The sequence below is a fragment of the Amblyomma americanum genome, chromosome 3 (assembly GCF_052857255.1).
Source record: "Amblyomma americanum isolate KBUSLIRL-KWMA chromosome 3, ASM5285725v1, whole genome shotgun sequence".
Classification (NCBI taxonomy): Eukaryota; Metazoa; Arthropoda; class Arachnida; order Ixodida; family Ixodidae; genus Amblyomma; species Amblyomma americanum.
This window is the reverse complement of record NC_135499.1, coordinates 141,027,794-141,043,254: the sequence shown is the minus strand read 5'-3', so window position 1 is coordinate 141,043,254 and position 15,461 is coordinate 141,027,794. Positions and strand designations below refer to the sequence as shown.

Below are 15,461 nucleotides of genomic sequence, written 5' to 3'. Positions count from 1 at the left end.
TTTTTTAGTCTTAAATAAACTCTCCCTTGTTTACCTGCGACCGACTGGATTTATTTTTCGTGCATGCCTTTCTCACCTAACAATCAATGCCGCGCAGTACTGGGTGGCACTCATTCTAGGTTCATAATCACAACTGTTAAAGAGTTTGCTTTACTATACAGGGATTTATATAAAAGAGTTATGACAAAAGAAGAGTGAGAACAACAAAAGGGCCAAGTTGGCGGGAGGTCTCGCATGTCGTCTCGCTAGTGCGACATGGGAGTTGGCGGACTATCGGCCAACTGCCGTCTTGCGGGAGACCTGGCGCCGACGGCGGCACTCGGCCGACTGTTTTCGCCGGCACAGTATGACACAGAGCCAGACATCACGACGACACGGTTTTGGCAGACCGAATCGGCCGACTGTTGGCTTAGCATGACGGGCCCTTAAAACTACAACAGACGGCAAGAAAATGAATCCGACGCGCACCGCAATCCAGGATGACGAGAGCACGGCCGGTCTCGAGGGGAGCGCACGTGCCCCCCTTGGGACCGGCTGTGGGCGATAGTGATCGGACCAACGCTACTGCTGGGATGCAACAACCGAAGTCTCAAACCGAACGTCAGCAGATGACGTATTCATGGGCGGGGCCCAGTCCCAGAGCTGTTTTCTTTATTTTTCTGGTGCCCCGCGTGTACGAGTTGAGGAGGAGAGGAGAAGTGTAATTTTTAATCGTCTATATCTTCGTTGTTATTGATGCTAGCTCAAATATTCTTGCACTGGGGGTGATGAATGATCCAATGCCAATCTCTCATCTGCTTTATGTAATCTCAATTAATTTCTTGCATAGCCCCTTAAAAGGGAAGACCCTGGTCTTCTATCAAATTTTGTTAATTTTCCTGCCTAATGTATTTTGGCATCCTAAAAACCAATATGCAATTGATTTTTCCCTATTCCTCACAGATTTCAAGATTTTAATTATTATACGACTAACTAACTAATTACTGTGTCCAAGCTTTTTTGCAATTTCGATATCAAAGACTGGCAAAAATTTGATGTTTATGTGTTGTGCGGTAACCATAGAGTGCAACCATACAATCATCTTAATTTTAACAGCACCAGAGTAATGTTATAGCCTTTGATAACATGCTTAAAAATAGACCCAAATTTTTCCTCAAAGTGCTGAATTAATGTAATTTCTAAAACTAAACCTTGTGGTTTTCTTTAACATTGTTGCATATGAGAATATATAAGCTTTCATAGGCACAAAAATTATTCAAATCTGGTCACCACGTCACGATACTGTGGGCAACAGTACATGCCATGGTCAAAAAAGAAAGCACTGCTGAGAAAGTGAGGAAAGAAGTCTCAAAACACGGTTGCAATTTATTTCTCGGAAATTAAGGCATAAAATCAAGATGATCTGGCACTGTAACCCTCCAGGCACATAATCGTTATCGTTTTCCTTCACACAAGTCATAAGCAATTTATACTTTTTTACATCATTTTCGAAGAAAAAGTTTGAAACAGGAAAGGGCATTTAAGAGCTCAGAAATAAGTGCTAAATGCACCGGCTGCTTCTACGCCCCACACATGTTGATGGTGGGGTAAGCAAAAAATGTACACACCCTGATGATGTTGAGGAGTCGTCGCCGAGTGTCGATGTCCTCTCCTCGAACCATGAGCCGGGCAAGAAGGAGCGTATGCTCTCGATTCTTCAATCCACCACTTAATTTTTCAATCTCTTCTTCCATCTGATAATGGAAAAAAAAAAGGAAGAAAAAAGCATTTAGAGAAGACTTTCCCGAAGGAAGAGCAAAAGGCAAAGGCATAAACAACAAAAGTAACAGCTTGGCTTTTTTTTTTTTTTTGCACGAGAAGAGAACATTTCCACCTATTGTTGCTGCCATCCTTAATGCAAAAGGTTGGTCTTTAAGCCATAACTTCACCTAATAATTTGCCTGACAGCTGAATTGAACAGTCAGATACCTTTGGAAGAAAAGTTACAATTAAGAACTAACACAATAATATCTGTACACACTAAAAAGCAGAGCTAGTTCGCTAGTTTAAACCAGAGCCTCCAGCAGGGATCTAGCATTTATAATGAATCGCATTTGCTCAAATACAACGCTGTCATGAATACAACATGAAGGGGCAGTTGCATACCGAAAATAAAAGAAAAAGGCACTTAGATTACAACAAGAGCTCAAACTGTTCAAGGCAATGATACCTGTGGCCTCAACAAAATGGAGATGATAGCAAAAGCGTGGAAGCAACAAGCACCCGTGATTTGATAACTCAGTGGGCAGCCATCGTCGCGGCTAAGCTCCTCCTTACTGACCTGCAGTGGCTCAGTGGTTACAGCGTTCCGATTCTGAGCATGATGAAGCAGGATCAGATCACAGTCGTGACTGCTGCATTCCGATGGAGATGAAATGCGCTATGCGCCTCTGTGTTGAGCAATGTCAGTGCATGTCAGAGAACCCTGGGTGGGTTCGAAGCTAATCTGGAGCCCTCTATTACAGTGGCCCTTTCTCTATCTATTCCTCCTTTTGCTCTGCCCCGCCACGCTGCGGTGGCTCAGTGGTTAGGGCGCTGGGCTACTGATCCGGAGTTCCTGGGTTCAAACCCGACCGGGGCGGCTGCGTTTCGATGGAGGCGATATGCTAAAGCGCTGGTGTGCTGTGCAATGTCAGTGCATGTTAAAGATCCCCAGGTGGTCGAAAATTATTCCAGAACCCTCCACTACAGCACCTCTTTCTTCCTTTCTTCTTTCACTCCCTCCTTTATCCCTTCCCTTACAGTTCAGGTGTCTGCTGTACCATTTCCTTTCCCCAAAAACCAATTTTTGCTCCCTCCTTTATCCCTTCCCTTACAGCAGGTTGAGGTGTCATTGACAGTGAGACAACTAGTGCACATTTTCTTTCCTCATAACCAATTCTTAGCTTTATTAGCAATTATTAATGCGTATGATCTGACACTGCCTTCCGAGCTGTCACTGATATTTCAGAGGAAACAGTTCAGAAACGCCCATGGCCAAACAAGGTGCGGCACGCAGCCTCCCATGTAGTGGCAGCCGCCATTGATGCCATCTCTGCTGGACGGCTGCTATGTTACATTTTGCTCTGCCAAACCCAGTGGCTGTTTGCCTTTTTTTCCCCTTCCCAACTCCATGCATTTCCCATCTTCCTTTTCTCAGTGGCCCTTTTTTTCCACGTTCATAGCAACCCTTCTTTTGCATGCATACAGTGTGCTTTGACGCTGCAAAAGTCAATGAAAAGTTTGGTTTTATGAACTTTAATGCCCCAAAACGACTCAGGCTATAAGGGACGCCATTGCGGAAGGCTCTAGATAATTTGGACCACCTGGGGTTCTTTTAATATGCACTGATATCATACAGTACATGGGCCTCTAGCATTTTGCCTCCGTCGAAATGAGAATGGCGTAGCCGGGATTCAACCCGCATCTTTCAGGTCAGCAGCCGAGTACCACAACCACTGAGCCACCGCGGCAGCTCAATGAAAAGTTGACTTCTCACAGCTGATAAGCCTTGTGATAGAGGCAGCCACAGCTACCTTGAAAAGCAGTGAAAAAAAAGAAAAGCTTCCCGGTTCCAAAAATAGATAATTCAAAGCGCCTTCTGAACCAGATGATTTCAGGGAAATAAAAAAAAAGTGCTATGTTCATTTAAATGTGGTACAAGCAAGATGATCTTTGAAGCCAATTCTGCAAATACCCATCACAATTTGATGATGCTGCCAGCGCACACCAGCTCATCACAAAAATAAAAAAAAGCGGGAGGGCGAGGCTACCGTATTCTAATTAAACTTATGCTGTATGTTTCTCTCATTCCTTATAACTTCCACCAAGTTTGGCAGCCATGCAACAATTTTTTCTGGCAAAAATCTTTTTAAAGTTTGTAGTTTCTGTGCCCTCAGCTCAGGTAATTTTTACCGACAACACTGCATTTTCAACACCACAAATATTCCCCACACGTTAATACATGCTTTCTGATTCACTAATAAAATGTTGAGGCTTGTCATAGGCCATCTCGAGTATTTTATAAAGGGGCTTCCACCATTCAACGTGTATACGATCGCTTTTCTAGTAATGTTTGTGATGTTATCGCTGTGTTACGCAAAGCATTGACTCTGGCCACAGAGTGTCAGTTTCGGCTGCTGTTTTCACCATTTTAAAATGGATCCACTCGGTATATTGAAAAACAGTTTGTTATGGCAGAGGAAAGACTCAGGAATGCAATGCGACTATCAACTCAAATTGTTCAAAAAACCCCAAAGCTACCCTTAAATAGGCTCTGAAAGGGGCTCTTAATGAAGATGCAGCATGCCTAGGATGTTAAAGGATGCCACTTCACAAACATCCTCCAGCAAGAACTTTATGAATGCATTTGTTAGAAGCTGGGTTCTCTGTAGTCAAAATTTGAATTTCAGTGTCTGCGCTTTTCCCTTTCCTCTTGCCACTGTTCATACACTGAAACTCTTCCGCCGGCCCCATCCACTTGGCCCTACCGCTGGCTAGTGAAGCTTGCAAGAATTCCCGGTGTCAGCTGGTGACAGCTGGAGTGATATAGCCGAATTATACGAAGTTAAAATTAAGGACAGCCTTCCCAATAGAGTTTATTTTTAAGAAACCTATGAGCTCGAATAAAGGAAAGTTAGAGAATTAATGGGACACCAGGGGTAAACTGAAGTTGCCCTGTTTTGATAGCTTACCGCTTTCCTTTCACATAGAGGTTACTTTCACTGAAAACAGAGCTTTTATAAGCTGTTTGCACAAACAAACTACAACGACGTCAAGACCTTTTTCTCGCCGATCCCCAAGGCTAGGCTGCACAGCCATTTGCTTCCAAACAATGATCATGGAGTCCTTTTTGGTTTCAACATCATGAGTTTGAATTCAGTTGAGAATTCAGTTGAATTCAGTTGAGAATTCAGTTGAGTTTGAATTCAGTTGAGTTCTAGACTCAATTTCCTCACCAATGAATACTTCTTTTGCTGCTGAAAAAACAACATAATAGCTGGAAAGAATCATAAAAAAAAAACTACCGCATATACTCGTGTAAGGGCCACACTTTTTTCCTGCAGTTTTGACAGGGTGCGGCCCTTACACGGGACCGGCATTTTTCAGTAAAATTTTTCCGACTACACAGGAGCTCTGATTATGCGCCCTTTTTTATGACGAACTAGCACAGTCCTGGCGAATCCTTCAAATGCATAATGGATTGAAAGTATGGATGATAGGACTCGCACTCGATGACCGGCACGAATCAACCGCTAAATGTAAAATAGGATGCTGAATCACTTTACTGGCAAACGTAACATGACTGTAAGTTAAGATCAAGATCTCCAAAGATCTGGCGCTCAATTAACCGACAATTCAGAGCGGCGTGCCATTAGTGGCGACCTGCGGGCGCCAATGTGAGGTGGCATTTGCCTGGTATGCTTTTCCACGCTGTTTACTGCCGAAGGTTTCATGAAAATAAGTTACACACTCATTTTTATGTGAGATTATTTTGCGATAGTAAGCCAGCAACAAGATTGGACAGTCTATATAAACCGCGACTAGATTCAAAGTTCTTCCACTGCAGCTTTGCTGCAAAGCACACTAGGCCTAGCTACACCGCGTGCTATTCGGTGCCTGAGCCTGGCGGGCGGTGCATCGCCGCAAAGACAAGTTCCACTAGTATGGGTGCACCCCATTCTAGTTTTTTTTTGCGCAGCGTAATGTTTTGTCCTTTCTGGTGCGAACGCCGAGCGTACAAGACGAGTTAGTAGTGCTGCGGCACCGCATGTTTGTGGTTCCAGGAAGAGTCCGGCACGCAGGACAACTCATGCATGGTTACGCAGGCAGTTTGTGTACCAGTTCCCAGCGCAAGGTACCACGTGGCCAAAATTATACATACAGAAAGCAATTTTGTTTTGCCGACTTTTTTCAAGAATTGCTGGCTGCCAAGCTGGGGATGCGATCCTTATATGAGTATTTATGGTATTTAATAACAAAAATTAGATGACGCTGTGAAGGTGCGGAAACTCAAATGGTTGCTACGCTATGCTAAGGCTGTCTAATAACTGTGCAGTGGCTGAGACTACATTAGCTTTTATCTCATCACTTTTGCCAGTATGCCATCACTACTGTGCACCTTGAACGTTAGGTTTTCACTAATCCATCAATTGCACGAAAAAAATCTCTTTCCTTAATATTCAGTGCAGTGCACATTAAAGATCCCCAGGTGGTCGAAATTATTCCAGAGCCCTCCACTACGGCACCTCTTTCTTCCTTTCTTCTTTCACTCCCTCCTTTATCCCTTCCCTTAAGGCACCCTTCAGGTGTCCAACGATATATGAGACAGATACTGCGCCATTTTTGTTCCCCAAAAACCAATTATTATTATTATTATTAATATTCAGTTGCCCGCCCCATAAAACACCAGCCCTACAGCTTTGTGCCTTTAATGAAAATTGTGAGCATTAGAAATTCTAAGGATAATACTAATATTAAAGGTCAACAATTTTTTCATCCACTTACTGCTAACACAAAAGAAAAAACTAAAATTACACCAGCCTCAGCCACCTAATCCTTTGAAATTTCCTAACCTTATTACTATTTGAAAATCTGCCACTCCCTCCAAAATTTTGCTTCCCTTGGTATGCACTCCATCACCCCAACAGATTTGTATCTTCCCCCCACATTACATGTAACACCCTCTGTTAAAAAAAAAAGAAAAATTAACTAACTCCTTAAAAAAAGGCATTACTAAAATTGTAAATTGAAGAGTTTAATGTTTCAAACTGACATATGGGCCATGAGGAACGATGTAGTGGAAGGCTCTGGATTAATACAGGCCACGTGGGGCTTTTTAACATGCACAGACATCACACAGGCTCCTTTCGCAATTAGCCTCCATTGAAAATGCAACCAGCGCATTACATTTGTCTGCTAAGACTACCAGACTTGTAATAAAAAATGTGCTCAGATTGCAGATATAGTATACCATGCTGTTAACCTGAATTTTAAGTAGGCCATTTTAAGGTATGACGACACACTTGAGACGTCAATTTTCTTTAAAAACAATTCTTCCCATTTTGATTAGTTTTATAACTGCAAATATTCTTCTACCTTTTATAAAAAGAATTATGATTCTATCTAGTGCCATTGAAAAGTTAGTCCAAATGGTTACCTGCACCGTGCTAAATAAAAAAAAAAACAGGAAAAGGTGAACTGCTACATCCACAAAAAAGTTCAAGGAGAACCTTCCTAGAGGTGAGCAACATTTCAACACTCTAGGACCTTGCTTTCTTGTGTATACAGAAACATGGTTCCACTCTGAAAATTTTCTCTTGAAACTTCGCCCGCTCATTTATTACACATCAAGGCACGCAATGAAATAGAATTTTTGAAATCCACTGATTTTTCATGTTGTGAACTGTTATCTGAATATCTACACTTTTGGAAAGCCAATTTTAGTGTATGTTTTTAGTTTTTGCGATAATTGCCAGCAAACTCATTACAGACCCATTGTTCTTGCTTACAGCGCAGCTAATGGGTAGACCTAGAGAGCATTCGTTTGCATGCGGGTCATCACTGTTGGCGTGAGAGACAAATTTAGCACTTTTCAAAGGAAGAAGTTACTATTAAAAAATTCCAAAATATTTTGTCGAAACTTTATACTCCCTGATGATACGATGATATTAACATGGTAATGTGCCTAACAATTAACAGTAAAATAATTTTATTCCATCAAATAAGTATTTTTCCTTCAAGAGCAGTGCCATACCTTAAGCAGAGAATTTTAAGTATCAAGTTCTAAGTAGCCAGAGTTGAGCTCGCGTGTGAGTGACTTGAGGAATTTTTTTTCTTTTTTGGAATGGGTAGCACCGGGTCCAACCCTGATCAATAACCAGGAGACATAACACACCCCAGACATAAAAGGTGCTGTCAGTAACTGAGTTGTTTTACCAGCGTATGCAACCTGAATATGATAAGAAAGAAGGAATCTAGGAAGTGCAGTGAATGTGTAAAGTATCGCTAAATAAAACAATGCAAAATACAGCCAATGTATTCTTAATCAAAAAGGAAACTAATAGGAAGGAGTACTTCCATATTAACGCAGTACTGGACATATTTGTTGAAGCTAAATTTCCATATTTAATCTGTATCCTTTGCATTCACTGCACCCGCATATGTAATCCTCATTTTATTGACTGTCGTTACAATGGCAAGCAGTGGCAGAAATAAATGCCGGGCACAGTAATGTACAATAAAATAGATGCACCAACACAACTGTAAGCCCCACCACTCTGCAGCTGCACTGTGGTCAAATGTGCAGGCCATTGCCTGCAGGCTACGGTTGTAGTTGATCACAATGCAGCAATCTAGTGCTTTTTCAAATGGTCATAGTGGCAACTGGCAATATAATTTCAGTCAAAAAGAGCAAAACCATTTGGCATTTCACAGCATGTTGGAAAGTGATTGGCCGGCTGGTCTCTCCTGGAGGTATTTCAAATGTTGTCTGACTGTTTGCGTTGTGCCACAAAGGAGGAGGACGACGAGGAGAAAACCTGGAAGGTAGTGTTGCGCAGGTGTGTTCCACGGGTGGAGTTTTCTCACAGTGGGCAGCAGCCCATGTCATGCATCCGCTCTGAGTTGCTTCATGTCGGCTGGGTTTCCCTGCAGCCATTGATGAAAAAGTGTGCCGGTGTCTAGGGCGCATCTGGCTCCCGAAACGTGCGGACGTGTGTATGTGTGTCATGGCTCAAGAGGTAATGGAGCGAGTCTTCTATTTACCTCGGCCGAGAGTGCCAATAGCGAAGCTCAAGAGGTCACATATCCATTCGTGATGGCCCGGGCAGTTTATTGGCCAGACAGCCGGACGCTGCAAGAGAAGCGCCGAGTTAGGGCGGGCCCTTGGGACATGGCTTCTGCTGTCTCGGCTAACCTCAATGATATCGGACAACAAGATGCTTGCCAAAGAGTTCGCAACGCTAGTCTACCATGATCTGCAGTGCACAGACAACGACCGAAATGGTACGAGCATTGTGTGCACCCCTGGCGCGACTTCTCAAAACGCCTTTGTTAAACTAGCTGCTGCAAAGCATTGTAGGCATCTTTACTCCAGAGGATGTGTGCAGTGTGCACATTCATATTAAGCCGCTCCGCAGCGGTATCTTAGCTTAAAAACAAGACGCTAGGTAAAACCAGTCTGATGAGTGTGTAGCCGGCCTATGATAACGGCTGCCATTATAATGGCTTGCCGCTATCATTTTAATGTAGGTGTCTCCATCTACTATGGTCACATTAAATGGACTTGTACAGACAGCAATGACAAACCAGCAAGCACTTCCAACATGCTATTAAAAGCAACTGAGCAAACTGGAAGAGTAGACGACTAATGGCTATGCTTACTACATGAAGCAACTAAGGAAAGCTCCCGTTAAAAGCCACAACATGACCAAGTGAGAAAACAAAAGGATGCCATTCATCACCCAGCCTTTTTTAGAAATGACAAAGATTTGTCAGTTGAAGCATAGAAAACAGCGAGTACAGTTCATTGCATAATCCAACCAGGACCACATACTCCAAGAGTTCACAAGCTTTCTGTGCATGTAAGCACTCATTTGATCCCTTAAGTTAATGGATTGCAGGATTGTTTAAATTCAGAACGTAATGTTATTAAGAATGAATTTTAACCTCCGTTCTCCCTCCCCGAACCAGACAGAAAAGCAACTACCACACAGAAATCATAACAGAACATTTTTAAACATGCTGCAATTTTCTTTTTTTGTTCGCAAAGTGGTTTGTTAAACTGCTACGAGCATGGCACTACATATAATCACACGCTACGTTAAACAGCACACAAAAAAAAGGTTATGGTCCAAATGGCACGTTAACTCTGTATTTGTGAAAACAGCACGCACGAGCATTTGTCCTGTGTGCTTTGCTTGTCCTTGCTTTTTTGTGTTAAGCCTCCCTCTAAAATCATGCCTTATCAACTAGCCCAAACTTCCGCTTCGCTCTACTTCCATTGGCTCTTTCAGCACCAGCTCTCACACTTGTACATGGCGCTACAAAGTACACGCATCTGGTAATGTTAACATCAGAAAGAAAGAAAGAAGACTTTATTTCCACCATGTGCAGTACACAGATGGAGGACGACGGAAAAAAAGCCGTCAATAGGCGGCTTGACGAGTCCGTCGCCCCACTTTTTCAAACAGCTGCTCTGCACATGCATGCTTCTCCTCCTTTACTTTCTTCAGGGCTCCAAAGGTTGAAAACAAACCGCCAGCTTCTACTGCGCATGTGCAGTTCATGCTAACAACAGGCGCAAGCGACTGATGGAGGGGGGTGCCCTTTCGCAGATGCAGCTGACACCTCATGGAACCGGAATACGCCTACTACGAAGTTTTCTGGGTAGCGGACAAATTTTCATGCACTCCCCAGAGGAAAGCCACATCTTGTGAAAAAGGCGGATTGGTAGGGCTGAAGATCACAAAAATTCTGGTTTCAGGAGGCGGCAACTGCAATGCAGTCAGTTTACCAAGCGCAAAACCGCTATACGTCCGAGTAACACATCTAAATGTCACAAAAGTGTGGGAATGTGGCCATGACTGTGCACCTACTGGTTAACAACCAGCTGCTTGCAGTTGAATTAGGTTAAGAAATGGACACTAATATTGCTTAGCAGATAAGCTGTCACCTCAGGATTTTCGATGCTGCAATGCATAATCAGCAATCGTAAAACATATTACTGGCAGGAACAAAACAAAATTTTTACATCGCTACTACTTTGACAAATACAAGCTCCTACACTGTCCTCCGACAGCTAAGTGCACTACAAATATCTGTATTTGCATGCATAAAACTTATTATGATACATTAGATGGGGTTTCTCATCTTGAATCTGCACATGGGCAATGAGGTATGTCGTTAATGGAGGGCTCTGGATAAATTGGGACCCCCTGGGATTGCTTGACATGCTTTGACATTGTACAGCACATGAGCGTTTTTGCATTCCACCTTCATCAAAATGTGGCCACTGCAGCTGGAATCTGATCCCGCAACCTTGGGCACAGCAGCCCAACGCCACGCAGCCATGGCAAAAGGCAAGAACTTATCATGATAAGCACTGATGATCCCATATTACCATGGCAACTACATAAAAACAGCGGCAAGTAAGGCACTTGAAGTGCAAAGCTCCTCACACAAATTAAGCTTAGAGATTTTCGAAAATGGCAAGCATTCCACCTTCAGTGGGACTGCAATAAACAACTAAAGCACTGCTATGAGCATTTAGATGCATCTTGATATAAGCTGTAATACAAGACCAGACTTCATGCATCTTAAAATTGTACAGACACCATATTTTGGTTGTGTGTTCTTTATAATGATGCGCAAGGCATTACTAGGCATAAAACACCACATGGAATTCATCTAAGCCCAGTAAACAATTTAGAATTGAATTTGTTTTCTCATGTTGTTTTGGTTTCAGTTTTAACAGCCAAATGATTTCTGTGGTATCAAAGTTCACTTCAGTTCATGTGAGGTGAAAAAGAACAGTGATATTATAGCTGCTGATTCATTCGTTGTCATACAACCTTTTGTAGCAGACTGGCATAAGAGTTGCAGTGAATTCACATGATGAAGGAAAGATTATACTGCATTTTTTTCGATGCCTCAAGTGGCCTGAAATTGGCTTTGATGCCTTGGCCATTGTTTGACTGTTGAAATGAAATCCAAAACAACACGAGAAATTCAACTACAAATTATTTACCAGGAATGGGAGAATCCTATGTGGTTGTCTAAGTATGCTAATACATTACGCATCATACCAAAGAAGAAAGCTTGAGGCGCATACTCCTTTCAACTGAAGAAAAAATAGTGCAGAGGCAGACATAAGCAAGGCACGTGATGTGCAACAATCCATGGACATTCATGCAATTTTGGACAGTTGTTGTCAAGCAGCCAAGCATAAATGCAGGGCTCTGATCTGATCTGGCAGGTTGCCACATCACAAAGACTGTGCCACCTTCGTTTGGGGCCTTAGCAAATGCTTATATCACTGCTGCTCCAAGCACAAACAATGAAAGGATATTTTTTTTACTAGCATGGTCACTCTAGAGTTGTCCTATAAGAGAGAGCAGAAGACTTTTGAATAAAAAGATGCGAATGAATGTTCATATGAACGCAGTATTAAACGAATTTCAATAGAAACACGAAACTCTTCACAAGATGACCGGGATGCATTTCGTTTTGTGTTATTGTCCTCACAAATTAAACACTTCTGCTTATGGGAAACAAATTTCACGGAGTTGTAGTTTTCAATGGCAACAGCCACATACCACGTGAGCATACTTATTAGATCACAATACCCAGACATGCAAACGATGTTCCAGCTTTACATGCTAAAGCACACATATATACAAAACCGAATACCATTTTCGGCTGCAGATGCTTTGTCCCAGAATGCAGTTCTCAGAAAGGCTATAGTACTTACTAACAGTAGCATTCTAGCAATATGAAGCGACTACCATGAAAATAATGAAACTGTTACTAACAGCCACCCCAGCTCAAAAGCACAATTACTGTGGCATATCTACAAGATTTATTTCCAGCCTAAATGCAAGTGGCATAGGTTAATGCATCCTCTAGAGATGCCAAAATGCAAAGTAGCATGTCTTTCCTGGTGTAGCAGGCTTTGCAACTAGAGGCAAAGACAACACACCTCAAGCTCAAGGTACTTGTGGTAAACGGTGCACATAGCAGGAAACTACACACCTTGGAGTGCGTTTCAAGTAAAAAGCTGGTGTCAAAAATGGCGAGAGTTTCCTCCTTTGATTAATACCCCCAATTTCGAGTAGCTGATTTTGCTAAATGAGAGCATTTTGAAGCTGCAGTCTCATTATGGAAGAGAGCACCATAGCTTAAGTCTGCTTTAATCAAGAACTTTAAACAAAATCAGTGGCTTTAAAGCAAGCCTGAGAAAATTAGACACCAAGTGGCTCAGCAATGCACAGACGATGCTAAGTGAGGGACAAGCAAGAGCAGAATGTGGCAGCACACTCACCGCAAGGTCCTCCACCGTGTCCCGCTTGCGCTCCTCGGCCCTCTTGGAGGACGAGGAGCTGCTGCTCCGTTTGGGAGGCAAGCTGCGGCCAGACTTGAGCGTCATCTTTGTGTCCTCGCCGATGTAGCCCCGGCAGTTGCTAGACTCACAGTGGCAGCGCTGTGCCTCCTTGCTGGAGGGGGTCGACAAGCAACGACACGGTGAGCGCACCAAGCACACCCAACTTTGCTGAAGTCTGGCTTTGCCCATACTCCACACCCCACTTTGCATTCAACACACTGTGTGGCCGTTGGCACATTCCAACCCGAAAAGTGGTTTAGCACTGATGCAAAGTAGAGAACTCAAAGAGCGGGTTGAATCAGATGGAGCAATGACTAAACGATTGGCTACATCAACAAAGGAAGTATTTTTCACTGGATAATGTGCAAGTACTGCAATTTACAATGTCTAGTGTTTCCATATTATCATCCCACCCGTCACCGAAGCATCAAGAACTAGGAGTGACACGAGGCACAGTGGCATGCATTAGCATGCACACCACTTACACATCTTATACAGCATTGAAAGCTAAGAGTGAGGTGGAGTATGAACCAGCACACCCAAGAAGATGTCACCAAGACCACAACACTTGTGCATATCTAGCGGGAACCTCCCTTCTATTCCTACAACTTAGGCATGTAGCAGCCTTGATAAGATACTGTCAAAGCTAACAACAGCCAGTGTGGGGTTTACCAAAAACAACGCTGGGAGAAAACTTCTAGTGTTTTTCGCGTGCACGCGCTGTGGCATATTTCTGTACATTTTTCTCCCTCACATGGAAGTGTTAAAAAGTCATTAAAAAAAAACAATGAACTGATGGGCCCCAATGCAAACCCAGTCCTTCCAATGGCTGCCACAAAGCACCCACTAAAAGCTGCAGCTATTCATGGCTTCTGCAGCAGTGGCAGTGCAGCAAAACTTGTAGTACCATTCGTCTATTTGAGAAACTTGCATAGCTCTAAACTGCCAAAAAGGAACAATTTTAAGTTAGCTGATTTTTAAAAGCCTTTCACATGTAAGGACATGAAGCAGTTTTGCTAACATGCAAAACTGCTGCAGAAGCGGCGGCAATAATTTGCATCAAGGACAGACCGTTTGACCACTGACCAAAAAGCACACCCACCAAGCACACAATAAGTACATGATAATGAAAAAGCTTACGCACAACTTGAAAAAATGTGCGCCAAGGCGACAAAGATTACAGGAAAAAAAAAAGATTCACTGCCCAATTTATGTTACTCGACCAGCAGAACTCCTCCGATACCCATTCAGCATGCACTAAAAGGTCGCAATTCTGAAATCCCCATAACTCAAAACGCCAATGTGGTCTTGGCCAACACCCGAGGAAGACTATGGTGTCGGACGCTTGCTAATTTGGATGCTACAAGTCTCGTCGCACCAGTTAATTCGAATCGGTTCCCGAACCAGGTATGACCGGCATAACACATGATCAGCCAAAATGGTCCAACTCAAACCTGAACGGCCCAACTCAAATCTCAACTGCACACTGCAGCGATCCATGTGCCTCTGACGTACGTGCAACGGCAAGCGTAACAGCAAACAATCAGCCCCGTCTCAGGGAAATAGTCCGACTGCTTAGATTCAGTTTCGCTTTTCCAAGCTTCACGCCAGGCAGCGGCGACGGTGGCTATCGGCCGCGCATCAGCCATTTAACCAAGCCCAGCTGTGTGCACTTCTCGCATACCGAGTGGCGCGTCGCTGGTTTTTCCTTTCCCCCCTTCTTTTTTCTGACCGCTATGGCTCCTCTCAGCGTTTCCTTTACTTCCATCTACAGCTCTTCCTCTGCAATGAAACTGCACGCTCGTCACGTGCCAGTTGCTGTTTGTGAGGTGAAACCTCCTCACACGCGACACTACCAGTTGCAAGGGTGTCTCACCACTGCTACTGCATCACACCTTGAAGGATGCCAGGGAGACCCCAACCATTTTGGAGAAGCTGTGCTTCGACGCTTCCGACAGTGTGCACGCAAAAAAGAATTTCCAGTACTGCGAAAAACAGTCCCTGTTGAAAAATTCTCACTGCAAAAGTTGGCAACCATTTCCCAGTTTTTCACGAAATAAATTTACTGTGATGCAAGCAGTTCTTGACAATCTTTAGGGGTCATTCGATTATTTGAATTCCCAGGTAATTCAAAGTACAGGTGTGCTGATATCAAATGTTTACTCGCAAAGCAAATATAACAATAAAAACTGGGTGCAAATCGAATATTTTTGAAAAATTCCCAATGTCAGTACAGGTAGCTTAACCTATATGATAAACGCTTCCCCACAAAACACAGCTATGAAAAGAAATAGATATAACAAACAAATTTGCTTTTCACCCATCATCGGCACATTTACTA

At 43.2% G+C, this 15,461-nt stretch overlaps 1 protein-coding gene across 1 annotated transcript in view; it reads right to left on the bottom strand.

Annotated features, from left to right (window-relative positions):
* Nucleotides 1–15,461, bottom strand: part of Set2 (SET domain containing 2) — a 120,329-nt gene that overhangs the window by 47,361 nt on the left and 57,507 nt on the right. The window contains 2 exon segments of the mRNA XM_077656818.1: nucleotides 1,608–1,733; nucleotides 13,061–13,232. Of these exon segments, the coding sequence (XP_077512944.1) occupies nucleotides 1,608–1,733; nucleotides 13,061–13,232 (298 nt within the window).